Source organism: Siniperca chuatsi, linkage group LG4, assembly GCF_020085105.1.
Source record: "Siniperca chuatsi isolate FFG_IHB_CAS linkage group LG4, ASM2008510v1, whole genome shotgun sequence".
Lineage (NCBI taxonomy): Eukaryota > Metazoa > Chordata > Actinopteri > Centrarchiformes > Sinipercidae > Siniperca > Siniperca chuatsi.
In genome coordinates, this window is record NC_058045.1 from 31,035,386 (window position 1) to 31,054,352 (window position 18,967).

At 40.4% G+C, this 18,967-nt stretch overlaps 1 protein-coding gene across 8 annotated transcripts in view; it reads right to left on the bottom strand.

Moving 5' to 3' along the window:
* The window catches only part of LOC122874986 (RNA-binding Raly-like protein), an 86,001-nt gene that overhangs the window by 63,207 nt on the left and 3,827 nt on the right, over positions 1–18,967 (bottom strand). The window contains exons 1-3 of one of the 8 annotated variants that reach the window (XM_044193632.1): positions 9,805–9,944; positions 9,582–9,633; positions 60–197 (exon numbers count right to left, since the gene is read on the bottom strand). The exons of 1 other annotated variant lie outside the window; for it this stretch is intronic. In XM_044193632.1, the coding sequence (XP_044049567.1) occupies positions 60–123 (64 nt within the window). In that variant the 5' untranslated portion in view covers positions 124–197; positions 9,582–9,633; positions 9,805–9,944. Of the gene's footprint in view, positions 1–59; positions 7,581–7,609; positions 9,778–9,804; positions 10,332–14,776; positions 14,838–18,967 lie in introns of those variants that run through there. 6 more of the 8 variants (XM_044193631.1, XM_044193635.1, XM_044193634.1 and 3 more) reach the window with 6 other exon arrangements.

Sequence of the window (18,967 nt, forward strand, 5' to 3'; positions counted from 1 at the left end):
ACTAAATGAATAGATCAACACACAACCACACACACACACACACACACACACACACTCACCCAGCGGGCTCAGCCGGCCACCATAACGAGCGGCCTGAGAGTCTAATTGGCCTCCATCTGTCATTCTGGAATTAATTTCCTCTCAAATTCATGATGCTTCCCCCCTTTTCAACAACAAACATGTAGCTGTCTGTCAGCCTGAGAGAGACACAGAAAGAGTCTTTTAGCGTTCGGAGATAGAAAACACCGTTAACTCAGCACCAGTGACTTCATGCCACCTTCGCACATTACAATCCTGAGGTTGTGTTAGGAAGTTAAGGAGACTTTCCGACAGCATCGGTCATTTCAGCAAATCCCCAAAACATCATCTGTTGACGTTCAAGAGACAAACAAAACTCCAACAGCCGTAGGAACTCTGACTCTTGTCTGTCGGGAGTAAAGGAGGAAGTCAGGTGACGCTATTATAGCGCGATAAGGAGGAGGTCGGCGTGGATGGATGGATCAACAAAACATCGGGAGACTACTGTTCGTTTCCCGTTTCCAAGCGACAGTCAACGTTTGTTTAACCATGAAAACGATCGTTCCTCTAACCTTAATGAAGTAGTTATTTTAACCTAAACCATGATCTTTTCCTAACCAAACCTTAGCCAAAGCTGTGGAAGATCAGAAAACTGTTTTCTTTTTGAAACTGTGATTTGTAACGGTTCTGGGAGGGAAATGATGCTGTCCTGCCGATTTTGCCGCCAGATCAGAAAACGCGTCTGTGTGTCGCTCTAATGGGCCGTTACAAACCACGCACGTTGTCGTTTTATTTGGAGAAGTTAAGAACAAGATATACTTGTCGTTCAAAAGGTTTAAAGCTGCGTTAATTAACGTTTTGAAAATGTTAGCAAACCGTTTCCTGTTTGCACCTCCAGCAGACGCAGAGCAACACGATCAACCCGTTTGAGTTGTGTTTCTGGTCACTTGAGTCACTCTTGTTTTAGCTCTGGTTTGGTCTCCACCACTCTTTAGCTGCTAGATTCTCCACTTTCGTAACCTCCTACTCTCTAACTTTATCTGTCTGCTGTGTGGTGCTGAGCAGGTAGTCTACAAGTTTATCAGCTCATTTGATGAAAACAGCTGCTGCTGGAAACACTGAGACCGAACCGGACAGTAAATGTGCTGTAAAACCAAAACCAGAAGCTAAAAAGAGGCTAAAAAGCTGTGTAGTGCTGCAGAGATGGGGCTTTATCTATGCTGTTTCTTGTATCTCACCATCACAGTGAAGGATTTTTGCTCTGGTACTATTTATATACATAAACAGTGGCAGACTGGATTATTTCCATACTCTGTATAAACTGAGGGGCTCATTGATCAGCAGCAGAGGCAAGCCGTATTGATCAGCACAAGATTGTGGGAAACATTCCTCTGATTAACTCTGATGGATCTGATACGAGCTCCACAAAACTACTTCTCTCTCACTCAATGAAGAATATTCTGTTTTTTTACTGCCGCCATCAACAGTCAGTTTGTCCTGTTCACAAGATGAAAAACAGCTCACCTGCTACACACATTTACATTCAGATTTTTTAAAGCCATTCGCTGCATTTCGACTTGTATTCCACTGTAGTTTCCTTTGCTGAATTGTGTTAGTTTGGATTTCCTGTAAAGTACTTTCTACGTCTTTCTTCTTCTCTTATGAAGCGTCATCAGCCACGGCCCAAGTACTGTTCCAATGCCAAGTTTACATTTAAAGTAGTCAAGTGCGGTCAACATGCCTGGAAATATTCTTGCTCCGCCCATTTTTAATGGAGAATGATTTGGGAGCTGACCAATGTGTGTAAACCTGTTGACAACCTGAGTTGACATGTATCCCAGCATGCCTTTAGCATCAACTGTAATTTTTTTTAACAAAACTGTGTCAACAAATTTAGTTTTGAGATTGTTTTATGCAAGAAATGAACCGTTCAGATTTCACACATGTTGCCGATTGTGTCAAAATAATGCCTACTTGAAAATGTGACATTTCCAGAGATGCGAGAGCCTGCTAGCCGGGTGCGACCGGCCAGTTGGCGTCCATGGTCGGAAAAAAGCTAGTTACGTGAAACTTTGAGCTGAGATTATTTTGTCACAGAACAGGTGTGCAGGTGTGTTGAATCACCTGAGCCCACAAAGTGCAGCTGAGGCTGAAGGGAATGTCACTGGTTTATTTCCTACAAAACTAAAAGTATTGTAAAATGTTGACGTGATGGTGGCGCTAGACGAAGAGTCAGAGGATGACAAAAGTTATTTTAAATTCATCCTGAGGGGAACATGAATGCCTGAACCAAATGCCAATACAAACACTTCACTCAAAACTATAAACATCAACCTCATGGTGGCGCTAGAGGAAAGATCAACAAAGTCAGCAGGATTCGTCATCTGGGAACCTTGAATGTCTGTACAAAATGTTACGGCAATCCATTTTGTGTGATTAAGACAACACACTTGTCTTTGTTGAGATCATAAAGCGCCTCCTGGTACTTTATGATCTCAGTCAGGCTGAACCGTTCAGTCACCATTTGGATTTTGTAATTGAAAGCTGAGCAGTCTGCCTCTCCACGACCTCCGTCAGAGCTCGGTGCGCGGCCCCGAGGACCCCCCACACGTCGAGCCTCGTTCAGTAAGGCAGCAGCTGGCCCTTTGCCTCCCATCATCCCCCTCCCCCCACCCGCAGCGCTGACAGTCGGCGGCAGGGCTGTTTATGGCTTCCACGCCGGCTGCAGCTTGTAGGACATTAGTCTTTTAGTGCAAGGTTTATGAGCGCCGTCATTCACCATCTGTTAACTGCCGGGGTGCCTTTAATCGTCCCCCCTCCCCCCGGAGATCGATAAGGCTGCCAGGTCGCCACAACTCCTGCCGCGTGCTGAGTGGGTGATTGTGCATCATCGACTGAGTGATTACAGCTATTTGCTTGCTTATTGCTTCGCATTGTTTGGACGACACATCATCTTTAGAGAGAGGTGAGGAAAGATGGAGGGGGTTGGAGGAGAAAGAGAAGGGGAAAATGAGAGAGGAGGGAAGGAAGAGAGAGTGATGACAGGACAATTTCACACCCTCATGGTTATTGGTTTTCAGGGACAGGCGATTCAGAGTTTGGCAGGAAATCCGGAGCAGAGCAGAGGCCGGCTGCTGGCGTGTGGATGAAGCCTCAACATCACTTCTGCTCCGTCCATTTCTGTATGTTTTTAACTGGATGTCAGGTGATATCGGTTTGCTGTACAGTGATGATGACGACGTATCCGCCTCCGCCAGATTTGTGTCAGTTTTCACCAAGCGGCGTCCTCCGGGGCTGAACAATGAAGGCAACAGGAAGTGCCAAAAACTGCAGTTCACTGAATGGCCACTTGAGGCGGCCTCCAAAAGCGAGTCAGTCCCCACAGAGCCCCGTGTGAAAATGTCCAACTTTACAGCAGAAATAAACATGTTGACAGCCTGGAACGAAACACGGTTTTGGACTCTGTAGCTAATTTCCCCGTTCATGACAACTGTGAGGGGGTGATTTTTTTAATAACTCTAAGGCTAAAAGTTACACATAATAATGGACATGGCCCCTTTGAGTGACAGGTGGGTGTCCTATCAGGTGGCTTGCCGCTAGGTGGTTCAGCAACCAGGCTTCCTTCGGCCCGCCTCAGCTCCACCTCTTTGCCCATTTTTGGATTAGCCGGAGCTGCCGGGAGCCGCCCACTTTGAGCTTCATAATGGTTCTTCAGAAACCTCCGGGTGACGTCACGGACACTACGTCCGTGTTTTAGACAGTCGATGGTTTTGACGCACAGAAAAGTTCAGAGCGGACAGGTTTCAGAGTTGTGTCATCATCTGGTCAAAATCAAGCATCAGCACTAAAGCACAAATCATCAGATCATCAATAATCCCTGTTACACAGTGTTTTTCTGTAGAACATATTCAGACTTTTCTCTCTTTGCTGTGCTCTTATTTTGAAAGTAAGGGCAGAATCAATTGACTCTGATGGACTGCATTACAGATCAATGAGAAGCTGCAGCAGATTGTTACATTTCTATAAAATGTACTGTATTAAATACAGGTCCAGGCCGAACACAACAAACCTCCTATTTATCTTAATTCAGGACTTAATGCACCATTTTAACATTACAGCGTTACTACTACTGTGCCGGGAAGTTCAAGTGTTATGTTGCCTCAGTATACCCGGGTCCGCACCTCGAAATATATCCCGTTTTCGAGTATATGGTAAAAGAGTGCAGGGCACTCCAACAGGATGCGGTATCGAGTAGAAGTAAGGCAATTTATCAGTCGACCTTAAAAGGGTCTTTCTGTAAATCCTGACTTAATAAATCCGTAGGAAACGATACAACCAGCTGTTGTATAGTCAAAATAATAGCAGCACTGTGGAAAACATTTAAAATCCCTGCCCACGATTAACTTTTTAAAGCACAGGAAACTACACATTTTCTACACAGCTCTGACAGATAGACACACCAGCTCTGACACGTTAATCACCACCTGCCTGCTCATCATAAAAAGGAAAAAATACAGTAGGAGCTTCTCATTCAGACCATCTGGTTGATCAGACTGGAAATAACAGATCCATTTAGTTTCCTCTTTTCATCTCCTCCACATCTTGGTTTCACTATTTTCTGACTTTCTGTCCGTTCACCCAAATTACAAACTTATCTGATGTTCTGATGTGAAACACGCAATAACTTACACCTCTGATCGCGTTTCATGACACTGGAGGAAACGCTGTGTGTCACAGCTCATTTCAGAGGATGGATGATGTGTTTACTGCCCACTTGTCATCAAGTAATGTGTTTCCAGCCACCAGTTTTTATGCACATTTGCAATTTGCGCATTTATGAAACGGGGGGGCCGAAATAACGTAAAAACGTTTTTACGCTCGGCTGATGAGGAAAAGTTGGATAAAAAGCAGATGGAAACGGACAGAGTGAATAACTGCTGACGTACACGAAGCACGTGACTTAAAGCGAAGAGCTGAAGACTTCAGGTGTGTGTGGAGCGATGAGGAGGCTGGAACCTTCCTCACATTAACACATGAAACCAACAGAAACGTCATGTTTCCGTCATGTTTTCCACGTGGTTCTCCATCGTTTGAGCTTCGACTGGTGACGTCACCTCGTCGTGTCCTCTCCTTCTGATGGTTTAATGGCACCGACTGGAGAATTAGCTCCAGCAGCTGTTTATACCCATCAACGAACTCCTGATATTCACAAAATAGTGGATGGAAACGCACGGTAATTCACATTTTCTTTTGCCGATTGTGTGTAAATCCTGTCAAACTTTGCGCTACATTTGGACAGAAACTTCACTATTGATGCAAAGAGCTCGTTGCTGTGATTTCTGTTGCATTTTGGGATTGGTCGAGCGTGGCCCCGTGGAGGTCACACAGTAACCTGGTGCACAGACGATAAGCTGTAGCTCAACACATTCGGAACAAATTAACTCGCCGCATCAGGTGCAAACCCCAAACTCCCTCATGTTCTACAACAAAATACGCCGTTTGTCCATGCCCTTCTGATCTGACGCCATCTGTCTGTGCCTTCCAAAACTATTACACATAACTGTTTAAAAATAAGTCTGTTTTCTGATCTGACAACGCCATGGTAAAGCTTCGGTTAGGTTTAGTAAATACTTAGTTAAGAAGGTTAGGGAAACATTGTGGTTTGGGTTAAAAAGGAGCTTCGTCGTCACGGTTACAGTAATAACCACTCGGTTAAGGTTCGAGGAACAATCTTGTTCATTTAGTTAAAACATTAATGAACGCACTTTAAACCTTTTGAACGACAAGTATATCTTGTACTTAACTCCAAATTGGACGACATTATACGTCGTTTGTGACGCGACTTTAGAAGCGGTTTCTGATCTGACACCGCGATCAGCAGGACGACATCATTTCCCTTCCAGAACCCGTTACCAGAACTTTTTTTCTGATCTTACGCAGCTCTGGTGAAGGTTCGGTTAGGTTTAGGCACGACGACTTGGTTAGGTTTTGGGAAAGATGATTGTTTGGGTTAAAATAACCACTTGGTTAAGGTTATGGAACAATCACGGTCACGGTTAAAAGAAACCAACAGTCACAGGAAACGACCAGCGGTCTCTGGTGTTAAAGTCCGATGTTTCGTTTACCCCGACCTCCTCCCTACATGGACCTCGTTGCTCTATAACGTCACCTGACTTCCTCCTTTGCGCCCGCTAGTGGGCTTTGTCACTTGAACATAAACAGATGTCGTTTTGGGGCATTTTTTCTTGCGATACTTTCACTGACTCCTTCAGATTTTGCACATTAGCAACACACTCCAAAGGAAAATGAACACAGAATCAACAAAATGTTTGTACACCAGCTCAGAAACTCAGACTGAGACAGTTCTTCCGTCTTTGTTTCTACACTGCAACAACGCTGCGCTGATTCTGACTTTTTAACTCGGGCCCGTCTCAAGCTTGACTTGAGTCAGTATTGTCTGTCCAGGAAAAACTTGGACACAACTGATCATGTTTCATGAAACTGGAGGACAATGCGTCTCACAGCTCATTTCAGACGCGTTTACTGCTGCCTTTGTCGACAGCATCGTCATCGTTGATGTGACTTCTGTTGCATTTTGGGATTCATTGAGTTCGTCCGTCAGTCAGTCCTGTCTTAAGTAAGCGACCACCCTGACTCTTATCACTCAGTTAAATAAACTTAACATAAGTACAAGTCATTACATTCAGTCAAGAGTTCCTTGTCAGTTTTGCTTTCCAGTTCCCCTCATTCTCACAGCAGTAAAACCACATATTAGAGTTTCAGGGTCATTTCTTCACACCCCGCTGAAATGCAGCCACGTTCAGACCACTTTCAGAAACTAACACTGATGTTACCTCTCATCCGTGACAGAGGATGGCGGTGAGGATGTGAGCGCTGACATTTCCATGATTTTATGGATGAATAAACAGAACCTTGAACTTGACACACAAGTAATGAGTGCGGCTGAAGTGGATGCTGATCTTTATCGTGGTAAGCACTGTTTTCATCAAAGGAAAGTCCTGAGAGTCATCTGAGATAAATGCTTAAAGAGACACAGTAAATCTCCATCAGACTAGGAAAAAAGCCATGCATGCTGGGAAGTATGCTAATAAATGTAAATGGCTACATTTATATAGTGTTTTTATCCAAAGCACTTTACAAGGTTTTTGCCGCTCATTCACACTGACACACAACAGAACAGTCAATGTACAACAGCTCAGACATTCAAAATCACAATAAACCACGAACACCAGCTCCCTTCTATCAGCTGAATCACTCGACTCCAAACAAAATTAAAAACAGGTCAAGGAAGATCTTTTCAGCCAGAGGCGGCACGGGTCACTGCTTGCAAAGAGATTTTAAAGTATGCTGATAGAAAACCTGCACTTCTCTTTCAGGGGCCTGCGTGGGCGTTACATCAAGTAACTGTGAGATGATGAAATACGATCCAGGAAGTCGAGTTGGAGAAACAGATGAATGCATTTAAAGGCTTATCGGACACCCAAACGCTGCTACCAGCAATCATTTTATCTTTTGTCACAACGATAGTGAGAAACAGTAGAAATACGGTTCTCATTACATCATAATGTACCGGAAAGGTGACGTTGCCTGTATGTGATTGGCCACCGCGGCACCTTGCCGGAGGACGTTGCGTTGCGGCAAAAGTTGAGCCTGGTGCGACCTTTTTGCCAGATGAACCCTTTGCCTGAGCCCTCTGCGCTGCCGCCCGACCGGCACCAGTCAAACGAATGAGGGGGCTGCGTTTTTACACGCAGGGCTGATGTTGGTCTGAACGCCGCCTTAGGTCGATACAGTTGAGTTGCTGTACGTTGTACGGTGTGTGGTATGTTGTATATACATCTCTGCCAAAACACGAGCAGTCAGACAGGCTGTCAACAAACCTCCACGTCAGACAAACTTATTTGGAAGGGATACAGATTACTTCCTGCTTCAACTTTGATACTTACTGTAGTTGTGGTCACAGGTTTCCTGTTCAGTGAGATTAATACTGACATTTCACGTGTGCTCACTTCAGTTTGACCTCCAAATAAAGTGGCTTAGATCATCAGAATCAGCTTTATTGGTCAAGTATGTGTACACATACAAGGAATCTGACTCCAGTTTTTTCATTGCTCTCAATGTACTTACCATAGACTAAAACATGGACGTAGTCTCAGTGACGTCAGTTGACATGAACAGGGAAATTAGCTATAGAGACCAAAACCGGTTTTTGTACCAGACCAGGCTGTAAACATGTTTATTTCTGCTTTAAATTTGGGCATTTTAACATGGAGGCTTGTGAAGATTTACTCGCTTTTGGAGCCAGGCTTCATTTCTCAGCCCCGGAGGTTGCCGCTTGGTACTTATACAGAAATAGACATAACAGGGTTAATTGCACGGTGATTGTTTTCTGACACTACAGTCATGACTCTGACTGTTCATCAGGGTGATGGCCTATGCAAAGAAACTGTTCTTGTGTCTGGTTGTTTTGGCGTACAGTGCTCTGTAGCGCCCACCAGAGGGGAGAAGCTGGAACAGGTTGTGTCCAGGGTGTGATGGATCTGCCTGTTTCCTGACTCTGGAGATGTATAAGTCCTAAGGGCAGGTTGGCACCAGTAGTCTGTTCCTGTCCTGTTTGGTGGCCGATCCAAACCGGACAGTGATGGATGTGCAGAGAACAGACTGGATGATTGCGGTGTAGATCTGGATCAGCAGCTCCTCAGATAAACACTTGGTTTGTTTCCAATCTCTCTGATTGTCTGACCGCTCGTGTTTCTTGACCCGTCAGACTTCTTTTCCGTGATGTCTGTGAGTGGGTTTCCATCCACCTGTGTTTATGCACATTTTCAATTTGTGCATAAAAAAAAATTAAGTGAAAACGCAGGAAAATAACGTTGAAATATTGCAAAAACGTTTTTACGCTTGGCAAAAGTGGACAAATTGTTGGAAAGTGCTGGAACGTCAGTTAAAATTGGTGCTAAACTGACTACTGTGTTCCCAAATCTCAGCTGTACACTTGGTAGTAGTTGTAATAAACTGGAATTATCCTTTCACCTAAACCTAACTGACCCTAAACCAAGTCTTAAACCTCCAACAGCCGTCTGAAGAACTGAGGACCAGAGAAAATATAGACTGCATTTTACATAGTGTTTTTACCAAAAGAGCTTTACAATTTGCCTCTCATTCACACACACACACACACACTCACACACCGATGGCAGCGAGCTACGAGGACACTTCAACATGTGGACAGGAGGAGCCGGGGATCGAACCACCAACCCTGTGACTAGTGGACGACCCGCTCTGCCACCTCTAGCCGCCCAGGTGTAAAACTCAAACTGGTCCTCGCAAAGACAGTACAAGAACACACACACACACACACACACACACACACACACAAACACCTGCACACAACTGCTTTAACAGTGCAACATCCCCTGATGTTCGGTTAATGATGAATGAAATGTGAGCTGAGCCTCTCTCCGCACGTCAGCTGTCTCGCAGCTTAAAGGACGATTCTGCTAACTGTCAGTCTGCTCTCATTTCACTAGTTGTTTCCTCACATGATCACATGAACTGTACGATGAAGCTGAAGTCGCTTTGAGCGTCTTTAATCTGCAAAACACACAAAGAAAAACTCAAAACCACATGTGCATGCAACACACACACACACACACACACACACACACTTGCCTTGTAGGATTTTAACAGTCACACTGCAACATTTCTGTCACAATATCTTCTCAAATACACTGATCTTATTGTGTGTGTGTGTGGGGTACTTACATCTGTCTCGGTGGCAGTCGCTCCTGAAATGGGTCATAACAAGAGAAGAAGAAGAAGAAGAAGAAGAAGAGGAGGAGAGAGATAAAAAAAAACCCCTGACGACTCAGAGTGTGTGAGTGTCTGACTGATGCTTCCCTCACCGAGAGAGAGAGAGAGAGAGAGAGAGAGAGAGAGAGGTGACCGCTGAGTATGGCTGCGGGTCATACCATCTAACACTCCACCGAGAGGGGTGGAGGAAGGGTGACCGGTTCATTTATCTGGTGAAAAGGGGGGGAGGAAGGGTGAGTGTGCATGTGAGTGAGTGTGTGAGAGCGGCTGGTAAAGCAGGTGAAGAGGAATCAGTAGAATAAAATACAGAAGAACAGATGGTACGGTCCTGTCAGTCATCCAGGTAACGCAGCACACAACTTTTTTATGAAGTGATGTTTTGATGCCGTGATGTTTCTCCATTTATCCTGTACATTCAGGTCTAATGAAACAGTAAAGTAGTCCTCGGTATTTGGAGTACTGTGGAGATGCCACGCCCCCTGGTGGATGAAAACATGGTTGTTAAATTGTAACTGAAATTAAATTGCATGTTTTTCTCTGCTACTGCATACTGCTCTGTAAATCACATGTCCCGTGTTCTCCTTTGAGAAAAAATTAGAAACCAAAAGGGAGAAATGTATATTTCATATTTTTTGTTTTCATGCTGGCGCCTCTTTAATTCGTTAGTTCTTAATCTACGAAGATCGGAGAACTTGTTTGCAGTCAAATGTTTGCATAAAGAGGTAACGTCACCTGTCTATCACAGGTAGAGCAGACGGTCACACTGAGCCAATCAGCAGCCTGCTGCACGACACAGGAGCCACAGACTCTGGACAACAACAACCCACGAGCTTTCCTGCTCAAGCCTCCTTCTTATCTAACTAACAAACGTCTTGAACGAGCCACCAAACAAACATTCGCCAGGGAAAAGTGCGCTGCTGACGTCGGCTTCCAGGCTAGATAGCTAGTTATGCTAGCTGGTTGGCTGCATCGCATTAAACAGCTTGTGAGCGTACCTGCGAGTATTTCCGTTTAACAACACGCTGTCTGCTACGTTTTCTCTCGTCTCCCTGCCGGAGCTCAGCCTGCCAGCTGCTGTCAATCAAACGCAGACATGTCCGTCCAACAGGAGCATGTCTGATATTTCCCAAAAAGACCTTTTTTCATCCTTTTAACAATAAAAAAAACTTCACAATAAATTTTAAACAACACTGGCATTATTTTTAACTGCAAAAAGGGATGTGTAAATATGATTTCAGTTGGACTTTAAAGAGTAACTCAACACTAAATCCACTTTTTTGAGTTAGTAAATAAATGTACAGTCACTTTATTACAGTATCTATTGATCCCGGTCCCATCTTACAGTGTTCATTGCATCCAGCTGGTAACTGGATAGGTGGTGTGCACTTTGGGTGGGGTTCTGAATGAAATGGCTCTTCATATTCTGGGTGGTGTTTCCACTTAATTTCAATTCGGCACATAAAAACGACACTTAAAAGTTGTGAAGAGATTCAGCTGAAGTTTAGCTGCAATGACAGTTGCACAGTTTGCATGCGAACAGTGTGTAAAGCCACTATTTTAAGCCTGTTCTTACATTTCTAGTTCAATAACTGTACAACTCATCCATCTACTCTTCCTGCTGCTGTTTCATTATCTTCCAGGGATTGAATGACAAACCTGCTGCGACATCTGCTGCTTGCACTCCACTTAAGTGGTTTCTCCGCCCCTCCTGCTATGTAACAAATGGAAAAAAACACTGACTCATGCCCCCCAGCCCCGCACTACACGTTATATTAACGTTATATTAGTGTAAAGTCTACACACCTGACTCAATGTGTTACATTAACACGCATCTTCTGGACTACTATCTTGCAAATATTCTTTGTACTTCATACTGTGACGTCTTGCATATTCCCATGTAAATGTATTATTGCACATCCCCGCACAAACAGTAATTTAATTTAAATAATAATAATCATATTGTACATATTCTTTACTATTTTTATAATACTTTTTCATATCCTAAGTCTAGTTTATATTTATGACTTTTGATTTGCAGTATTTGCTATCTTTCTTTATATTTTTCTACTTAATATGTTTATTGTATGCACCATAACACCAAAAACAATAACCTGTTAGACATTTAGATAGTATCAACTAACCAATAACGACCCTCCATGCTGGTTATTCACGGTCACCATAATACAGGGGTGTTATTCTCACCAACCCATAAACAAACACTTCGTCCTTCATGTTCATGTGAAAGACTCATCCCCCCACAATGCACCACAGAGCGCCACAGGAAGTCATTCCTGCCTGTGGCCATCAGACTCTTTAACTCCTCCCTCTAAGTGTCAGTCTGTACGACCCGAAGTCACTAAACTGGACATTGATCATTAACATCTCTGCAATACTTGACATAATTCTGCAATATTCTGTGTTTAATACTCCGGTGCAATATACTCTTTTATCAGTTTAATTTATTGATATTTATTCATACTTCTATTACTGCTGTGCAATATCCTCCATCTCATAATAATCTCAATAAGCTACACTTAACAGTTCATGCACTATTATTACTTATATTATTACATTGTATTATTATACCGTACATACTTATCATCAACCGGTAAATCCACTTTGTACTTTACATTTATTTTAATTTTATACTTATATCCACTTTGTACTTGATTTATCTTGCCTGTATTATAGTGTATTATATACTTTGATTTGCTTAGATCTTCTATTCCTGTGTGCACTGACGTGATAGTGAGCAGCTGTAATGAAAGAGTTTCCCCTCGGGGATCAATAAAGTATTTCTGATTCTGATGTTTTTCACAAACATTCAAAATCACCACATTTGGAGATACATGGTTTTCACTGGACAGAAAAGGGGATGAAAAATTATAATCCGAACTGAATTAACTAGTAACTAAAGCTGTCAGACAAATGTAGTGCAGTGAAAAGTAAGTAACATAAAATGGAAATACTCAAGGAAAGTACAAGTACCTTGAATTTGTATAGTACTTGAGTAAATGTACTTAGTTACATTCCCAGTGGAGAGCATCTGGGGGAGACTGTGTGCACGTTACGTCCTCACGCTTTCGGTATCTAGTCGCGCTGTTACGTTTCATGTTTCATGGCTTACAGGGGAAGTCAGGCAGGCAGGGAGGGATCAGCAAACCAGGTGAGCAGTCCAAACAGGGAAATAAATCCAAGGAGGGACAAAACTAAATCCAAAGACACACGAGGGACAAAGGCCGGGACGCGAGACACCAGGATCAGTGACGATCTGACACAGAACTCAGACTAAATACACTCAGGTGGGGGAGACAACACCACACAGGTGGAACCAATAAGGGCAAGCAAACCAATCACAAGCAGGAAGTAAAACTGCACAAGACACACGAGGGAGAACTCTTACCAAAATAAAACAGGAAATAGCAGAACACAAAACCCAAAACCATGACACGTGCAGGTAGTTTTGGTTTTAATTTCTTATTTCTAGGTTCTATTTGTTTGTTTTTTTCTTGTAGAAAAAAGTCCACAGAGGAAAACAAACAGTGCCTTACATGCCCAGCGTATTGAGGTGAATAAATATCTGAAATCCTGGACAAATAAAAGCAAAACTATCTGTATGGACAGACACCACAAGAGGTAAGTGAGAAAACGTGGGGTTTTTTTGTAATAAATAAATAAACGTTTTAAGTTTCATCAGTGTTTATACATTGACCTGGGTCAGAGGGAGGGGAGGCTCTGCCGGCCCGACAACCAGCCGTCATCTAACTAATTGCAAAATCCATTAAATGATTTCATTTTAATTAAAGCTGTCCTGGCTGATTAAGATATGATGATGAGGAGAGCCGCGGCGTCTCCTGGGCTTCCTGATTTATCTTGGCGTTAACCTCCGTCAGCAGCCGGCGAACAGCCTCCCAGCATGCATTTCAATGAGGGCTTATCCATCAGACCACAGCGTCAGTGCAACACACACACACACACACACACACACACACACACACACAGATTTAAAGCCCTGATTCTTACATCAGTTATTCACAAATTCACATATTCATGTTCCTCATTCTACAATATAGAGTTTAAATGTCTTTTTTTTTCCCTACACTGACCATCTCTTGCTGTAAACACAAATATTAAAATACAAATTTACTAATATTTGACATATTCTTGTACATGTTTTTAATTTATCTGCTGTTTTTATTTTTGTGGGTTCTGTTTGATTTTGAAACAATCTCTTTCACACTGTGTCAGGTACCAGTTTGCTTTAACGTCTGCACTATATTACAGTATCATCTACATAGTATAGCACGTTGACAGGAAGTCTACATGAAATATAGATTTTTCTGTTTTGCATAAGCAGGAAACTACACAAGAAAGACGTCGACCAAACTGCGTCTTTGGAAAGCTGCTGCTGACGATGTAAAATATGGAAAGTTAACGAAATGTTTGTCTACAGATTTAACAGTCTGCATACTCACGTCATGTACTTAAAGACACCGTGAAATGATAAATAACATTTTCCAAGTTCTAATCCTGTGTCCCTACATTAACTGTTCATTTATCTCTTTATTATGCAAGAGTTAAATTACGCAGATTTATGCTAAATACATGTAAAAAAAAAAGAAAAAAAAAAAGGCTTGTTTTGTCCAACCACATGTCCAAAACAAGCCATTTGGAGACTTGGGCCTTGAGAAAATTAGATTTTGCGTTTTTTTTTTTTTCTCCACAGTTTTTTGACATTTCATAGACTGAAGGATTAATCGAAAAAATAATCTGCAGATTAATCAACAATGGCAATTATGGGTAGTTACAGCCCTAAAAATAATTTTGTACATAACAGTGTATTTTTACCATAAAGTTTAATCTAATTTAATAATATCAGTATAGTGTTTAAAGTGACCAACAGGACGATCTACCGGATGCTCACTGTGTTCCCGTGTAGAGAGCCCAAGGAGTCGAACCATCGACCATGTTGCCGTGGTAACCACCTGCAATGCGATGGAGGTGTATTAGTTTAGTTTAATCCAACTGTCACTGTCCCAGCTGCTAATCCCTCCGCTTAATGGAGGTTTATAGGGGTTTTCATTCACACACACACACACACACACACACACACACACACGAGGGAGGTCTGTCATAGCAGATAAAGCGTCCATAAAAACACTAAATTACATCTATTAATTTCTACATTTTACATACATACATTTTCTGTTGGAAAAACACAAATAAATAAATGCACGCAGAGAAACTCCGGATGTAAAAAAGATCTTAATATTTAATCACGAGTGGGATGCAACATTACTAAAGTACTGTGCTTTTATAGAAATTTGAGGTACTTATGTTTTACTTGAGTATTTCCATTTAATGTTATTTTGTACTGTTTTAATGGCGCATAGTGTTTTAACCCACTATATTTATTTGACAGATATAGGCCTAGTTACTTTACAGATTAAGATTTTACACACAAAACCAATGATGAATTTATAAAATGTGATGCTTTATTAAAGACTAACCAACTCAATCTTTAAAACTAGCTCCACCTCGAGCAGCTACAACAGTAAAATACTGCTTACACCAGTGGTGGAAGAAGTATTCAGATCCCTTTAGTAAAAGGCCTACCAATACAGCCAAAACAATACTCCGTTACAAGTAAAAGTCCTGCATGAGAAATCCAACTGAAGTAAAAGCACAGAATTAAAGTATTAAAGTAAAAGTAGTCATTTTGACCCTGTGACTGATATCTGATTCAATCTGACATTATTAGATCATTAATACTGATCAATGTTAGAGCAGCATTTTACTGTTGTAGCTGCGCGAGATGGAGCTAGTTTTAACTACTATATATACAGTTAGCTAGTTTTAACTACTATATATACAGTTAGCTCGTTTTAACTACTATATATACAGTTAGCTCGTTTTAACTGCTTTATATACAGTTAGCTAGTTTCAACTGCTTTATATACAGTTAGCTCGTTTTAACTGCTTTATATACAGTTAGCTAGTTTCAACTGCTTTATATACAGTTAGCTCGTTTTAACTACTATATATACAGTTAGCTAGTTTTAACTACTATATATACAATTAGCTCGTTTTAACTACTATATATATACAGTTAGCTCGTTTTAACTGCTTTATATACAGTTAGCTAGTTTCAACTGCTTTATATACAGTTAGCTCGTTTTAACTGCTTTATATACAGTTAGCTAGTTTCAACTGCTTTATATACAGTTAGCTCGTTTTAACTGCTTTATATACAGTTAGCTAGTTTCAACTGCTTTATATACAGTTAGCTCGTTTTAACTGCTATATACAGTTAGCTCGTTTTAACTGCTATATACAGTTAGCTCGTTTTAACTGCTTTATATACAGTTAGCTCGTTTTAACTGCTATATACAGTTAGCTCGTTTTAACTGCTTTATGTACAGTTAGCTAGTTTTAACTGCTTTATATACAGTTAGCTCGTTTTAACTGCTATATACAGTTAGCTCGTTTTAACTGCTATATACAGTTAGCTCGTTTTAACTGCTTTATATACAGTTAGCTCGTTTTAACTGCTATATACAGTTAGCTCGTTTTAACTGCTATATACAGTTAGCTCGTTTTAACTGCTATATACAGTTAGCTCGTTTTAACTGCTTTATGTACAGTTAGCTAGTTTTAACTGCTTTATGTACAGTTAGCTCGTTTTAACTACTTTATGTACAGTTAGCTCGTTTTAACTGCTATATACAGTTAGCTCGTTTTAACTGCTTTATGTACAGTTAGCTAGTTTTAACTGCTTTATGTACAGTTAGCTCGTTTTAACTACTTTATGTACAGTTAGCTCGTTTTAACTACTTTATATACAGTTAACTAGTTTTAACTGCTTTATATACAGTTAGCTCGTTTTAACTACTTTATGTACAGTTAGCTTGTTTTAACTGCTATATACAGTTAGCTCGTTTTAACTGCTTTATGTACAGTTAGCTCGTTTTAACTACTTTATATACGGTTAACTAGTTTTAACTACTTTATATACAGTTAGCTCGTTTTAACTACTATATATACAGTTAGCTCGTTTTAACTGCTTTATATACAGTTAGCTAGTTTCAACTGCTTTATATACAGTTAGCTCGTTTTAACTGCTTTATATACAGTTAGCTAGTTTCAACTGCTTTATATACAGTTAGCTCGTTTTAACTACTATATATACAGTTAGCTAGTTTTAACTACTATATATACAATTAGCTCGTTTTAACTACTATATATACAGTTAGCTCGTTTTAACTGCTTTATATACAGTTAGCTAGTTTCAACTGCTTTATATACAGTTAGCTCGTTTTAACTGCTTTATATACAGTTAGCTAGTTTCAACTGCTTTATATACAGTTAGCTCGTTTTAACTGCTTTATATACAGTTAGCTAGTTTCAACTGCTTTATATACAGTTAGCTCGTTTTAACTGCTATATACAGTTAGCTCGTTTTAACTGCTATATACAGTTAGCTCGTTTTAACTGCTTTATATACAGTTAGCTCGTTTTAACTGCTATATACAGTTAGCTCGTTTTAACTGCTTTATGTACAGTTAGCTAGTTTTAACTGCTTTATATACAGTTCGCTCGTTTTAACTGCTATATACAGTTAGCTCGTTTTAACTGCTATATACAGTTAGCTCGTTTTAACTGCTTTATATACAGTTAGCTCGTTTTAACTGCTATATACAGTTAGCTCGTTTTAACTGCTATATACAGTTAGCTCGTTTTAACTGCTTTATGTACAGTTAGCTAGTTTTAACTGCTTTATGTACAGTTAGCTCGTTTTAACTACTTTATGTACAGTTAGCTCGTTTTAACTGCTATATACAGTTAGCTCGTTTTAACTGCTTTATGTACAGTTAGCTAGTTTTAACTGCTTTATGTACAGTTAGCTCGTTTTAACTACTTTATGTACAGTTAGCTCGTTTTAACTACTTTATATACAGTTAACTAGTTTTAACTGCTTTATATACAGTTAGCTCGTTTTAACTACTTTATGTACAGTTAGCTTGTTTTAACTGCTATATACAGTTAGCTCGTTTTAACTGCTTTATGTACAGTTAGCTCGTTTTAACTACTTTATATACGGTTAACTAGTTTTAACTACTTTATATACAGTTAGCTCGTTTTAATTACTTTATGTACAGTTAGCTCGTTTTAACTACTTTATATACAGTTAACTAGTTTTAACTGCTTTATATACAGTTAGCTAATTTAGTTCAGTGGTTCCCAACCTAGGGGTCGGGCCCCTCCAAAGGGTCACCAGATAAATCTGAGGGGTCATGAGATGATTAATGGAAGAGGAAAGAAGAAAAAACTAAGTTCTGCTATATAAATCTGTTTTCAAACAGTTATTTAAATGAAACCAGCTGAGTTTAGAGGAGAAATGTCTCTTTGGTGGAACTGACAACAATTTATAGTCATCTGAAACATGACAAAGGGCCCCAACTTCATACTGCTTTGTTGTAAGATGTCACAAGACAAAAAGGTTGGAAAACCACTGGTTTAATCTTTAACAATGTGTTATATTTTATAAGCTTATTCTGTTTTTCTTTATGTAAAATCTTGATTTGAAAAGTAACTGTAGCTGTCAAATAAATGTAGTGGAGTAAAATATTATAATATTTCCTCCTGAGATGTAGCGGACTAGAAGTATAAAGTAGCAGAAAACAGAAATACTGAACTAAAGTACAAGTACCTCAAAATTGTACTTAAGTACAGTACCTGAGTAAATGTACTTAGTTACTTTCCACCACTGGCTTACACATCGATGCATCAGTAATAATAATCCATTAATATTATATATAATAGTATAACACTCACAGGGGCCAATTTTCTGCACTGAGTACTTTTACTTTTGGTACTACTAAGTACGTTTAACTAATGTTACTTACATACTGTAAGAATTTGAATGCAGAACCTTCACTTGAAACAAACTATTTTTACATTGTTGTATAAATACTTCCTCCACCACTGCATGTATTAGAAGACTGCAGAACATAAAAGCTGAATTCTGTTTGATTAAAGGTTTATATTTTTACAGAAGCAACGATGAAACAACAAGTTTAAACTTCAGGAACAAAGAGAACCTGCAGTCAGTTTC